The 13,908-nt window shown below is 37.7% G+C and overlaps 3 protein-coding genes and 1 long non-coding RNA gene across 4 annotated transcripts; 2 read left to right on the top strand and 2 right to left on the bottom strand.

The window, feature by feature from the left end:
* Positions 1–2,551: 2,551 nt before the first annotated feature.
* LOC141587576 (F-box/kelch-repeat protein At3g06240-like) lies at positions 2,552–3,745 on the top strand. The gene has a single exon (XM_074409051.1). It carries the CDS (start codon positions 2,552–2,554, stop codon positions 3,743–3,745), a length of 1,194 nt encoding a protein of 397 aa, XP_074265152.1.
* Positions 3,746–5,643: 1,898 nt separating this feature from the next.
* Positions 5,644–7,646, bottom strand: LOC141587575 (uncharacterized). The gene is made up of 4 exons (XM_074409050.1): positions 7,417–7,646; positions 6,553–7,246; positions 6,370–6,422; positions 5,644–6,229 (listed from the first exon to the last, which is right to left on the bottom strand). Exons 1-4 carry the CDS (start codon positions 7,644–7,646, stop codon positions 5,644–5,646), a joined length of 1,563 nt encoding a protein of 520 aa, XP_074265151.1.
* Positions 7,647–8,791: 1,145 nt separating this feature from the next.
* On the top strand, positions 8,792–9,256 carry LOC141587574 (uncharacterized). The gene has a single exon (XM_074409049.1). It carries the CDS (start codon positions 8,792–8,794, stop codon positions 9,254–9,256), a length of 465 nt encoding a protein of 154 aa, XP_074265150.1.
* Positions 9,257–11,753: 2,497 nt separating this feature from the next.
* On the bottom strand, positions 11,754–12,710 carry LOC141658626 (uncharacterized). Its single transcript, XR_012549317.1, has 3 exons — positions 12,578–12,710; positions 12,434–12,493; positions 11,754–11,959 (listed from the first exon to the last, which is right to left on the bottom strand). It is a non-coding gene; the product is annotated as an uncharacterized LOC141658626 (long non-coding RNA).
* Positions 12,711–13,908: the final 1,198 nt, after the last annotated feature.

Here is a 13,908-nt window from a genome sequence, read left to right as displayed (position 1 = left end):
AAATAAGGAGAAAAATGAGGAAGTAAGGAGAGGGAAATAGAAGGATGCGAAAGATAAGAGGAAAGAAAAAGATGAAGGAATGGGGAAGAGAAATGGGAAGATATGGAGGAGTAGCACGAGGAAAAAAGAACAAGGAGTAATATGACAAAAAAAAATGGAGGAGGGAGGGATATAAGATATAAAAGATGAGGATATGAAACATGTAAGGTACAAGGGAGGAGGAAGGGGAAAGGAAAGGAAGAGGACCCGATGATTAAAATTGGGGTAGTTTATGTTGCGGCGACGTTGGAGAGAAAAGAGGGAAAGAAAGAGGAGGACGAGGGGGCGAGAGAGAGAGAGATCTGGATAGAAAGGTGGGGAAAGAGGAAGAGTAGGAAAGAGTAAGAGGAGAAGGGCGAGTTATATGAGGAGAAAGGAAACGAGGTGGTTGAGGACACAAGGACATTATAGAGAAATGAAGAGGGGAAGAGGAGGGACAATGAAGAGGGAGAGAAAGCAGGGAAAGAGAAGGAGTAGGGAAGGGCAGTAGTAGGAGGACAAAAAAGAGGAGGATGAGAAGTAATAATAGGAAGATGGGAAAGATGAGGAGTAGAAATAAAATGTTGTCAGTGTTAGTTAATAGCTTGTTGCTCTGTAATATGGTTGCCAGTTTGTGTGTAATTCCAAAAAAAAAAGGCTAGGCGTCGCTGCACTATACCAAGGGAATGTCTAAACGTATTTATGGAATGGGGTTGTTCCTAATTATGGTACCTGTATGGCCGTATAAGAAGACCATCCTTATCTATGGAGTAGTTTTACCTTAATAATTATGGTATGTATTGCATCGCTCATAGTTTCGTTTTGTAGTAAAGCAGGCTATGTATTCTCTAAGGAACGAGTTCTAGAATTATGTGTAGTTGGAGGTCAGTTGTGTATGTTCACGGTGCTTCCCAATTATGTCCTATGATTTATCTAAGACAAATTTATTTGGGTGGTGTGTGAACCTACGTTTTGAATGAAAATGCTTAGAAATTTCTAAGAATAACATGTTTAAGAATATCTATGTATAGTTGGACAGAGTTTGGTATATGTGTGTACGTTATTTCGATCGCAAGCTATACAACATATACTAATGTCTCATGTATTACACGTAATTGTGTTTAATAACAATTAACCATCTAAGCAAAAGGCGGTGTTATATCCGGATATTCATGCTCTCAGGCACTCAGCAAAGTAAAAGACGAATTATTTACGAATGGTTGTAATTTTCTTTGCAATCGATGTAACCATAAAAAAATTTAACAAGAGTTTCATTGTGATCGGCACTCAACATGTACAGATAACCGAAACAAATAAAGATACAATAACATGCACATGAAACGTCAATGATCGAAATATCTTGGGGGACCGTGCGCGTAGCGCGCGGTGCAACCAACTAGTACAAATTTAAATGTTTGCTTCATACTTCATACTTCACACTTCACACTTCACACTTCACACTTCACACCATTCATATTATTCGGAACTAGAAATTTTACTTTCTTTAAGAACAAGAGAGTTAGTTTAAGTAGTAAGAAAAATATTTTTACTTCATTCATGAGATTGGAGATTCGATCCTTATCCGTGATATAATGCATTTATTAAAAAGAAGTTTTTCTTTCTTTAAAATTGAGAAGTTTTTATTTTATGCTATTAATTAATTAATTAATGATTTGGCATATATACCTGTATAAAGTATAATAATACTACTATATTTGGTATTATTAGTTTCGTGATAAGAAAAACTCCATTAAATAATACAACAAACATTTGGTCGGATTATATTGATCGAGTCAATTTAAGTTACGAGATTATCTCAGATTAGACCGAAAACCAAAACTCCAAAAAACAAGGACCGAAAACCTGATCTAAGAATTCGATCCGGATTAAGTCAAGATCAAACAGTCAAGTCCGCTCCATTTTAATGAACTCCGGACCGAACCTAAACTTGCTCACCCCAAGCCCCAAACATCGGATTCCTATCAACGCACTTTCGAAGCATTTCATTTGCATTTACTGATTTACTCCATTGCATTAGTCTATTAACTTTCAGTAGGTGGATTATACATCTGAATGTATTACCACCAATTCTATAGTTTTTGAGCATTAAGATAAAAATTTTGAGTTTTGTTTTAAAAAATTTGAGTTTTACTATAAAGTTTTTGAGTTTATTCACTTGAACATTAAACTCTTAAAAATTACAATAAAACTCAAAACATTACATATAAGTTAAGTAAAATTTGAGTTTTGACGGAAAAAAATTAAAATTAAAATTATAAATTTTAATAAGCTGAAAAAAAAACTACATATGCTCAAAAACAAATAAAGTTTAAGGTAATAAGCTCAAAAAATATACATATATGCTAAAAAAACAAAAAAGTTGGAGTAATACCTCATTAACTTTCCCAAATCAGCCTTTAAAATAAAATCAATTGAAAGGCAATACCATTTCCGTCCCCCAAAATCCCTAAATCCCTAATCGCCTATCCCCAGCTTCTCGCCGTTTACTGCGAAACTAATTGCTGTAAAAACAATGAAGAGAAGTAAAAATCCCACTACGTCATCCAAATTTTTACCACCTGAAGTTTGGAATCAGATCTTGTCAAAATTTCCGGCGAAAACCCTATTAAAATTCAGGTGCGTATGTAAATACTGGCGTTCCATTATTGATAACCCTAATTTCGTTCAAATTCATTTCCAACATTCCCAAATCAATTCTGAAAATAATAGATTATTAGTAGCCCTCGAGGGTATGGGATGCGCTGGCGATCAAGGGTATTTATTGACAGTTCGCGATGCTCAAACTCTTGGTATATTCGATCGTATTTTTAGAACACATTCGTACAAGTACCGTATTATAACTAGCTGTAATGGGTTGCTTTTAGTAGCTCAATTTAGATATAATTATAACCAGGAGGAAGAATTGAGATTGTGGAACCCTTGTATTCGCAAATCGTTGATACTTCCCACTTGCCCATTTCGCCCCTATTCCCTCGACGGCCTTAATTGCTATTTGTTTGGGATTGCGCCTCGTAGTAAGGATTATAAAGTCGTTGCGTTTAAGTTTAAAGTTGATGATACTTTGGGTGAAGAGGGTAAAAAAATGTTACTTGCAGTTTATACTCTCAGTAATCGACAATGGACTGTCAGAAATGATCCCGTCAATTTCACTAATCTCAACATTATTAGTATGGATGGGCTGTTTTGTAATTTATCAACTGCTGTTTTCTTTCGAGGGGCAACATACTGGCTTGGAAATAATGATAAGCAAAGGAGATTATTAACTCATCTTTGTTCCTTTGACTTTGATACGGAAAGTATAACCTGTTTGGAACTTTCTTTTAGCTTGGATGAAAAATGCTCCATTCTGTTTCTGTTTCTTCTTGGGGAATCACTAGCTATATTCCGTATTTCTCCGATAACTTGCAGCATATGGGTGCTAGATCAGGACAACGAAAAGGGGCCATGGACTCTACGATTTTCAGGAAAATCAAGTTGGGATGGTTTTAAGGTATTCAATTTGTGCTATGTAAAATGTCGAAAGGTGCTCTATTGTGAGACTGATGGTGGCTATTTTGTTTGCGGGAACGAGGCTTATAATGTAGCTAGTGGCGAAGTGGAGCCGCTGAAAATATCAATGAGTTCTCATTTTTACTTGGAAACGTATTCAGAGAGCTTGGCGTTGTCCACAGGATACGGATCCCGTGATTTAAGGTCCTTCCCATGAATTAGAGAGTTCTGGCTGTTAGTCAACCAATCTTGAATGTATCAATTGCGATCATACCTGGGCTGTTGCTCTTTGAGAAGCTAGACTTCGTGTTATTTCTAGCATATTGCCTTATCCGCTTTTTCCTTTGGCATTCCTTGGCTGTGTATGTCTTTGAATATTTCAGATACGTGTTTACATTATGGTATGCATAGGTACTTTTATCTTCCTTTCTCCCATTTATTTAGAGATTTTTCGTGATTGTTGATTTCTAATAGAATTCTTCACCCATTTTTATGATTATACAGCTGCCTATGTTAAAACCACTGCTGAATATTTGCTGCATAAGCTGATACATATGAAATTCGCCGTCATTGTTTAGAGTTAACATGAAGTCAGATAAATTGATGTACATCTGCGAAACTTTCTTATATGAATGATCTGAATTGGTTCTTAAGATGTTTTTTGTACTCATTTTGACGGTCTGAAGCTTCCTAAAATTGCGATTGTTCTCTGCATCTCTAAGTGCAAATGACTGTTTGAAGTTTCACATCTTGTATATGAGCAATTCGTCTCCAAGGGGTTATTTAACGAAAATCTCTGCATCTCTAAGTGCAAATGACTGTTTGAAGTTTCACATCTTGTATATGAGCAATTCGTCTCCAAGGGGTTATTTAACGAAAATCTCTGCATCTCTAAGTGCAAATGACTGTTTGAAGTTTCACATCTTGTATATGAGCAATTCGTCTCCAAGGGGTTATTTAACGAAAATGTTCCCGTTTATACAAAACATTTTCTTCAGGTTTGTTTGTAGCTTGTGGTTCAATTCCAAACTTGCTCTGCTGTCCTAATTCATCACTTTGTGTGAAGTCAAGTGTGAACTACTTGCTTCATGATCAATGACGCCATCTTGAAATGTGCGTTTTTTGAAGAGAAATGAGAAAATCCTTGCTACTTCCCCCTTGGCCCTTGCCCATTTCCTATCTCTTTGGAGTTGTCTATTTAGATGTGCATTTGGATTTGCTTTTCAAAGAAAGGATTAGTCGTTGCGATCACGACTGTAGGGAAACAATGGATATGGCAGTCACTACTGTTCTTCTTGCTGTTCCATTAGCTTGAATTACTGTTAGTTCTATCATAATGTTGTTAGTTTGTTACTGCTAGGCTTTATTCATTCTTGGTTTTTCCGACAATAATCTTTATGTTTTTTTGCAGCACAAAGGTAAAGGCCATTGTTACGGCCGTGGTGTTGTTTCGCTTTAATGTTTCTCGTTGTATTGTGTTGGTCATAAACCATCCCCCTCGAATTTCAACACCGCTTTTTTAGGCTGACGATATTTATTGCGTCTTTTTCAATTAGGTTTCCAACACGTCCAAGTAATGATGTTTTTAAAATATTCAAGACGTACTCAAATGGGTATTCAATGTTATTCTACTATGATTTATACGAGAACTTTCTTTGTTGTGAGACGAAGTTGTTACTGCTTGGCTTTATTTATTATGGGTTTTAAGTGTTCGCAACACAGCTAAAATTCTACATTTTCGACCCCTATTTCCGCAATGGTATATTTAAGATACTCAAGTTTTTGTGATTCATCAGTGAATTCTAATAGTGGCACATTGTTTTCTTTACGGGGAGAATTTGTGTGTCGTTCAGGGCCGTCTCTAGAAAAGTGAAGACCCGGTGCAAAAAAAAAAATGAGGCCCAAAATTTACAAAATAAAAGAAAACTTATACGAGTATAAAATATTAATGCAAACTACAAATTATTAATGCAAACTACAAATTATTGTCAAAAATTTCAAAATATCAATAGCTTCCATCTCTTCTTCATTAGGCAATATATCTTTAAGCGACTTTAACTCCATGTACAATTCATTCTCATCAATATCACATTGTTCACCACTTGTAAGTGCTACTTAAAGATCGTCACAACAAGACTTTAATGCAGCATTGTCTAATGTGTGCAACTTACTAGAACAGAACAAAAAGCCAAAAACATTTTGAAATTCTTCGTATTGCTCAAATCTTGTTCTAAGTGAATCAATAGCTTGATCAACAACAAATAAGAAATTGTTCACTCTAAAAGATTCTTCACTAGTTTGGGAAACTACTTCTGATGTGTCATTTTGATTCTCGTCAAATTCTTTTTTCCTTCGAATAACACGCTTCTTTCGAAATACGGGATCAACATTTAATTCAATTGCAAATTCCCTAGCAATATTAACGGCGTCATTAAATTCAGATTCCCTATAATCTTCGAAAAATAAAACCAACTTCTTAATATCATCAATTGCCACATCAAAAATCATATTTTTTGATTGCAACTGTTTACTAACAAAATTAATTCTATACAATATTTCATACCAAATAACAAGTGCTACCAAAAACTCAAAGTCGCCAAATTCATTCATAGCCAAGGATTTAGCTTCACTTCTAATTTTATTATCATTATCAGTTTCTCCTACTTGAAACAAAGCATCACATACCTCTGCAATTTGAAACCTGATTGTTTTAACACTATCGACACGACTTTCCCAACGACTAGGTGAATGTTGCTTTAATGTATATTTTGTTGCATTATTCTTCAATATCTCTCATCTTTTATTAAAATTTGCAAAAATAGTATATATTCGTTGTATTACTTAGCTGCAAAAAAAGTCTTTAGCTTTACCACAACTATTTGCCATATCACACACTGTTAAATTAAGACTATGAGAAGCACAAGGAGTAAAGAATGCTCGAGGATTCACATCTAAAAGTTTTTTTTGTACCCCCTGGTTTTTGCCTTTCATATTTGATCCATTATCATAACTTTATCCTCTTACATCATTCACATCAAGATCAAGAGATTTTAATTCATTTAATAAAACATCAAAAAGTCCTTGTCTAGTTGTATCATTTACACTCAAAAATCCTAAAAATGATTCCTTAATGCAAACACAGCTTGAAGACACATCAACATATCTCAAAATCAATGACATTTGCTCTTGGTGACTAACATCGGGAGTGCAATCTAGTATCACTGAAAAATATTTTGCTTCTTTCACACTTTTAATAATTTCAGATTTAATAGCGGATGCAACAAGAAGAAGTAACTCATTTTGAATGTTATGACCAAGATAATGACTATGAATAGTGTCATTGGTTATACGATGCACATGCTCCTGAATTATAGGGTCAAACCTCGCTAACATTTCAATTAATCCTAAAAAATTTTCATTGCTCTTTTGATATAACTTCCCATTACTACCACGAAAAGCCAAGTTATGTGTTGCTAAATACACCACAACAAATATTATTCTTTCTAACACTTTTTTCCAATGTTCTTTCTCTTTATCTAATGCACTATTCGTCTTTTTATCAATTGTTTGACTCTTTTCAATTCGTTCACGCAAATTATACCAAGCAGTCATATTAATAATGTGTTCAATCCCCATTTCATATTGTTTAAGTCTAACACATATATGAGACCAATCTGAAAGACTATCGTTAGCTAATTGACTTTTAGGATTAGCTTTTCTAAATATTTTACAACAAAAACAAAATACTTTATCAAGCTCTTTTGAATAGAAAAGTCAATCTCTATCGCACTTTTCTCAATTTGGTAAACTCTTGTATAACATGTTGATTTAAATCTTCTCCCCTTTTGCCTTTAGGGCCTTTTACAATAGATAAATCTCTCTTAGGACCTTTTTTTTGCTAAAATTTTAATCATATCAAAATTAAGTGAATCCCAATTTCTTGGGTCAAACATATAAAAAATATTTTTCATATGACTACCATTTTCGACATCATTTTTTACTCCTCCTACATCAAAACCATCATTGTTCCCATCACTATCATTCTCATTCATATCTAAATTATCATCATTGTTGTTATCCTCATCGTCAATTTTATTATAGTTATTCTCTATAGCCATGACAAAATTACAAGAATCATGATTATCAAAAATTACAGCAGTTTGGCAAGCCGAAAATGTGCAAGCCGAAAGAGATGGGTGGGTTAGGGTTCAGGGACTTTCACAAGTTCAATATGGCGCTTCTGGGTAAACAAGCTTTGCGGTTTTTGACCGATAAATCAAGTCTCATGGTTCGAGTTCTACGAGGTAAATATTTTCCGACGGGTGAGTTTATGGATGCTATTCTTGGAAGTAATCCTAGCTATACGTGGCGAGGAATTTGGGAAGCTCGAGAGGTGTTGAAGTTGGGGATACGGCGACGCATTGGGAACGAGTTGACTACGAAAGTGTGGATTGATCCGTGGGTTCCCCACACACAGTCGAGACTAATCCTTTCCCCGAGAGGTGAGGCTCCGGCTGATATGTGCTTTGCTAATTTGTGGAATTCAGAGGGCGATGCGTGGGACATGGCTAAGGTAAGTGAGTTGTTTCTTCCTTTTGAGCAAGAACGAATCCTCAAGATACGTATTAGCAGCACGAAACCCGAGGAGGGCTGGACGTGGGACCTAGAGAAGAGTGGGGACTACTCGGTAAAATACGCATATAGAGCTATGATAGGTGGTGACTTGGAGGCAGCCGGATCATCGACCTATGCAAGGGAAAAGGCGATGTGGAATCGCATCTGGAGAGCGAATGTTTGGCCCCGAGTTAAGGTGTTTATGTGGCAGTTTTGTAACGAGGCGATTGCGACAAAAGCGAACATAGCCTCTAGAGTTCGATCCGTTGATGCTGGCTGTCCAGTGTGTTGCTGCGAGATGGAGACTAGTCTTCATCTTGTACGGGGTTGTGGGTGGACGGGAGGGGTGTGGGATAGGCTAGGAATTTAAGTTAGAAGAACGGAGGGGTATGAGCGGGTGAGGGAGTGGGTGGAGGATGTGTGGAGGGAGTTGGAGGATTGCGAGATATATGCTTTTATTTTCGGGTGTTGGGCGATGTGGGAAGCGAGAAACAAAATGGTGTTTGAAAATGAAAAGCTTGATGTTATGAGGGTGGTTAAGAGAGTGGAGGGCATGAGGAGGGAGATGGAGGTGGATACGAAAAGCAGGGAGGGGGCAGAGGTAGGTGTGGGAGGAGTTGGACAGTAGGAGAAACCGGGGGTGGGGTTTATGAAGTTGAATGTCGACGCGGGGGTGAAGGAAGGTTGGGGAATGGGAATTGGGTTGATTTGTCGTGGAAGTGAAGGGGAGGTGGTGTGGGGGATGGCGGAGCATAGGACGGAGGAGATGGAGCCACGGTTGGCGGAGACGTGGGCGATCCTTGAAGAAGTTAAAGAGGCAAGGAGACGAGGTCATACGTGCATAATCATCGAGAGTGATTGTAAGACGGTGATCGAAGCGATGAAGACGAAGGAGCGAGGCAATAGCGATTTTCATTTACTTTTAGATGATATTCTTTATTTTTGTTCTAATTTCGATTCTGTTGTTTGGTCTTTTGTTAGTATAAAACTTAATGTAGTAGCTCATGAGCTCGCCCATTTAGGCTCGTCAGCTGTAGGATGGCAAATCTGGGATAGTTCGCTACCCGAACATGTTATGTCGTTGGTTATCCGTGATATTAATGAGATGAGGTAAACCCGTTCTGGGGTTGTTTCAAAAAAAAAAAAAAAAAAAAAAAAAAAAAAAAATTTACAGCAGTTTGGCCAGTTTCAGTCGCAACAACAGGTTCATTATCATTAATATTTTCACTATTAGAAGTAGACCCTTTCGTGAAAAATTTATCGAGTGCACCTTTTTGAGACTGAACTAACTGTTCTATTCGCTTCTTTTTCTTCCGTTTTTCGGATACAAAATCAAATTTTGTTATTCTAGGCAACATGAAATTAAAAATAGAGATATGTGATGAAACGAAACAACTTATTGAGGCTTTGATGCCGGATTCCAGATCAAACGTCCGCGTCACGATTATCCGATCTACTAATCTCTGACTCCTACCTCCAATAACTGCAAATATATTACCATTAAATTCATTAAAATTATAATTAAATTCATTAGAATTCATTAAGAATATAATGTTAAGACGAAATCTTACTTGTTTCAATTTCTTTGAAACTCAAATGTAAATCTGAGAATTTGGCGGCCGATTGAAACTGACAAAGTGACAAAGTTTTGATTCTAATATCTTTAATTGAAAACTTTGAATGATTTGTGATGAATTGATAAGTGATAATCATATTTAAAGATTAGAAGAAAAAAAAAATGAAACGTTAGATAGGTTGAAGAATACAGAGAAAGTTTATTTTTTGGGGGGAAGGAAATTAATTTAATTTGGGGAAGATATAATTTGGGAAATAAAATAAATTTAATTTGGGCAAGGAGATTAGATTGGGGATTGAATGTGGAGTATGAAATTGGAGAGTTAGTCTGTCAGTGTACCGCGTTTTCATTTCATCAATTTACCTTTTTTTTCTCAATTAGTATATGGGTTTGCCAAGTTTGGGCCCCAAAAAAATTGACGCCCAGTGCAAATGGACATAGAGCGCCTATTAATAGACGGGCCTGGTGTCGTTATACAGCATTAGAACTTTATATAGAAGAAAGCTTGGTGTTAAGAAGAGGATATGCTGTCCGGACTATTACGATCTCCCTCATAAGGCGGTAACTGCACAATACTAGTAGATAACGGGTGATTTTGTAACTTCTAAGTCACGTTGTCGTTCAATGATCGTATAGCTGGGACTAGCAAGATCATAGGGAGTGATACTAATGTCAAAACATTCTCTCTTTCGGAATGGTCTTTAGGATGTTCAACTTATTGTCGATTGAATTTATTCAATTCGTACTCGAAATGGTTTCTCAAAGGTAAAGCCTATTCATATTCTCCTCCCTAATCCACCATAAACATGAGTCTGGATCGGGTAATGCAAATTATGCAATATAGTAGATCACTCATTTAGTCCTTTTTAGGAATTTAACTCATTTAGTCTCAGGTTAACAACCTTTAATAGATGAGTCCGAGTCTCTTGGTAGTGCTTTTTACAAGCACTAGATCCTTTTATTTTTCCATAATTAAAAAACTACACTAACTAATTTGTTTATTTTATTCATTAATCAATCAACTAACTTAATCATTATTTTCATCATTGACAAGCTTGATTTTATTGGCTAATTAGCAAGATATTATCTCCCAAGATCATCTTTAGGGGGCGTTTGGTTGGAGATCTATAAGAAAGAGAAAGGGAAACAAAGTTATTGATTTCCTTTGTTGGTGTTTGTTTGACACAAACAAAGAGAATGAAACTTCCTTCCTTACCCCTCAATCCATTTAATTCCTTACTCCCCCCCCCCCCCCCTCCAAGGTATCAGATTTCATTACTCCTGTTACCCTTCAACCACCTTATTTACCTGCCAACACACTTATGACTCCCATCACACCAATCACCATCAAGACGACATCACCACCACCACCTTCAAAACCACCACCACCACAGCCACCCCACATAAACCACCACCACCACAACCACCATGATGCCACCATCACCACCACAGCCACCGCCACCACCACGATGCCATCGCCACCACCACCACCAAAACCATCATGACACCACCACCATTATCACCACCACTATAGCCAACCTACTGCCACCACCACCACCACGACGCCATCGCCACCACCACAACCAACCTACTGCCACAACCATCACCACCATCACCACCTCACCTAAACCACTACCCGCACACCAAAATAAACCACAACCCACCACAATTCATTTTGTTGATGTAACCAAACAACTAGTTAAGTTTTAGGTAATCTCTTACCTTTCCCCTTCTTACCCTTTCTTATTTCCTTTCCCTTTCCCTTTCTCTAACCAAACGCCCCCTTATTCTCTTAAGTTGATTTCCTTTGAAGTGTCAACGAATTTAATTGTATTCTAATATATAAAATGGTTTTAGATTTACTTTTGACCAAAAAAAAAAAATAGATTAGAGAATATCATAAAATGGCTTTAAGAGGGTACAATGAAAATGTAAGAGATTTTTCAAGAGTCGGTGATTGAATTCAACTACAATCGCGGTAAAGCTGTAACACCCCCATATTCAGAGGAGCCTTAACTAGGCCTTCCTTAGGATATAAGGGCGTTACCATCTCGGTTGCCCGAGGATAGCAATAATCAAATGTCGATAAAAGAACTATTAAGTTATATTACAAGCGATTTAAACCAAAATACGATACAAAGGTACAACTCAAAGACTACTCGCTAAGACTGCCATATCTCGTGAGGACTCATCCCTGCCCGGACTCCAGCTATCATCAACACCAATACCTGCTAAGACTGACTGCTCACCATAATTGATCACGGCAGACACATAACAAACAAACAACCACACAAGGTCAGTACTGAGATAAGACGCAGCAATAACCACTACAACTAACAACACAATACGACGCTATCAGTCTCGCACACGCAAACACAACAATCCAACCAACCTCATCACATCGATCGTCCCCCGACCGATCCCCGCGCTGGGGACCGCAGCCGTTCCCACCTAATCCCCGCTCATCATATCGAGCGATAACCCTGTCCATTAATGTGCACATCCCTTCTGTGGCGGGTTCCACAGAAGGCGAAACTAGGGCGTGAAGCCACTCCCGCAAGTGACCCCACTCAGCCGAGGCCACGCCTCGCGAACCATCAACAACGATCACAACCACAATCACCGTACAATACAATTACTATGTCAAGCAATCACAATACTATCACAACGACCGACACACTAGACGATCTACAGAAACTGAGTAGGCGAACCTACCTTTAAGCCATCGCAACCAATCCATGCCGACAGATAACATGTCCAGCGATCAAGCAACGCCTATAACCAGAATACAATTCTAGATTACTAACAAGCAAACCCTAACTATGAAGAACAAGGACACGGATGATGATTATGACATACCTATAGGGAGAAACTCAGCAAAAGACCGCTACCCGACTCAAGAGACGCTCTCCTAAGGCACAAGGATCTTCACAAAGGTTTCCATGGAGGTTTTGAGGTGAAGGGAAGGGAAAGAGGCGACTGAAAGATAGGAGGAAAGTGGCGGAAATGATATGCGGATTTAACAAAACGCGATATAAAACCCTCGCTGAAAACTAGGTACTCGATCGAGTACCCAACATACTCGATCGAGTGGCCCCCTACTCGATCGAGTAACCTAGCTACTCGATCGAGTAGCCTCTACTCTATCGAGTACCACTCTTAACACGCAGCCCAAGATGGTTTTGGCACACTTTTCTAAGACTACTCCTGCTCCCATGGTCAGTCAACGCTGGTCAAAGAGTCCCTAAAAGGGCGGGTATTACAGTCTTCCCCCTTAAAAAGAACTTCGTCCCCGAAGTTCAACTCACCTATCTCCCGCTCGAGGCACGGGAACAACACGACCTCACCACTCTTCCCGCTTAAACCACAACTCCTTGGAAATACCATTCCCCCCCCCCATGTCATCATCATCACCGTCTACACTTATACCTATCGATTCTTACCGCCATCATGCAAGCATTATCACTGTCAACCGTTACTCTCTATATATATATATATATATAAAACATCAAACTCGCAATGCGAATCACCACCCACGATCACCCAACATGCAGTAACAACTATCAAACTATCAATGTAGAACATGTCTCATATTAACTTTCATGTGGTACAACTAATGCCACCATGTTACTTGGCAACGTGATTCAAATACGATTCATCGCACTATAACTATTTCTTCATGACCGTCTCTTGAAACATACAACCACGTTCACTTTAAAGAACTAAAGTAATCCGTTATACTTCAGAAATTTTTGTAATTAAAGCAAAACATAATACCAACAACATTATAAACAAGCAAAACATTATTCAAGAATAGCCTTTTTATTTCGCGACATAACTCTTCCCCTCTAAAAAGGAACTTCGTCCCCGAAGTTCACTACCCAATTTCAACGCATATTACTTATTATCTAATTCATGACATGGGTTAAAACATATTATTTGTTGTGGACATTACTCGCTAATCATAGACTCGTTAAATTATAAATCGTACATAACTCTCCGGACGATAGTCGCCAACGATAAAGCACGTTAACATTGCACGCACGTATATGAAGAGATGTAACTTAAATGAATAATTGGGAAAAATGGCATATGTAATATTAAAACAACAAGAGACCGTCACCACTTCACTAATCGTTATCAAGATGTATATAAAACGAAACTTGACTTCCAACATATAAAATTAATGG

This window comes from Silene latifolia, chromosome 6 (assembly GCF_048544455.1).
Source record: "Silene latifolia isolate original U9 population chromosome 6, ASM4854445v1, whole genome shotgun sequence".
In the NCBI taxonomy this organism is placed as follows: domain Eukaryota; kingdom Viridiplantae; phylum Streptophyta; class Magnoliopsida; order Caryophyllales; family Caryophyllaceae; genus Silene; species Silene latifolia.
Note: the sequence above shows the minus strand (reverse complement) of the source record. Positions and strands in the feature narration are given on the sequence as shown.

Excerpts from the sequence above, each read along its gene's own strand:
- LOC141587576 (XM_074409051.1), top strand. The coding sequence starts at position 2,552 with ATGAAGAGAAGTAAAAATCCCACTACGTCATCCAAATTTTTACCACCT.
- LOC141587575 (XM_074409050.1), bottom strand. The coding sequence starts at position 7,646 with ATGGCTATAGAGAATAACTATAATAAAATTGACGATGAGGATAACAAC. Across the intron at positions 6,423-6,552 it reads TTGATCTTGATGTGAATGAT|TGTGTGATATGGCAAATAGT; the intron begins GTAAGAGGATAA and ends TTAATTTAACAG. Across the intron at positions 6,230-6,369 it reads AAGACTTTTTTTGCAGCTAA|GTTTCAAATTGCAGAGGTAT; the intron begins GTAATACAACGA and ends TAAAACAATCAG.
- LOC141587574 (XM_074409049.1), top strand. The coding sequence starts at position 8,792 with ATGAAGTTGAATGTCGACGCGGGGGTGAAGGAAGGTTGGGGAATGGGA.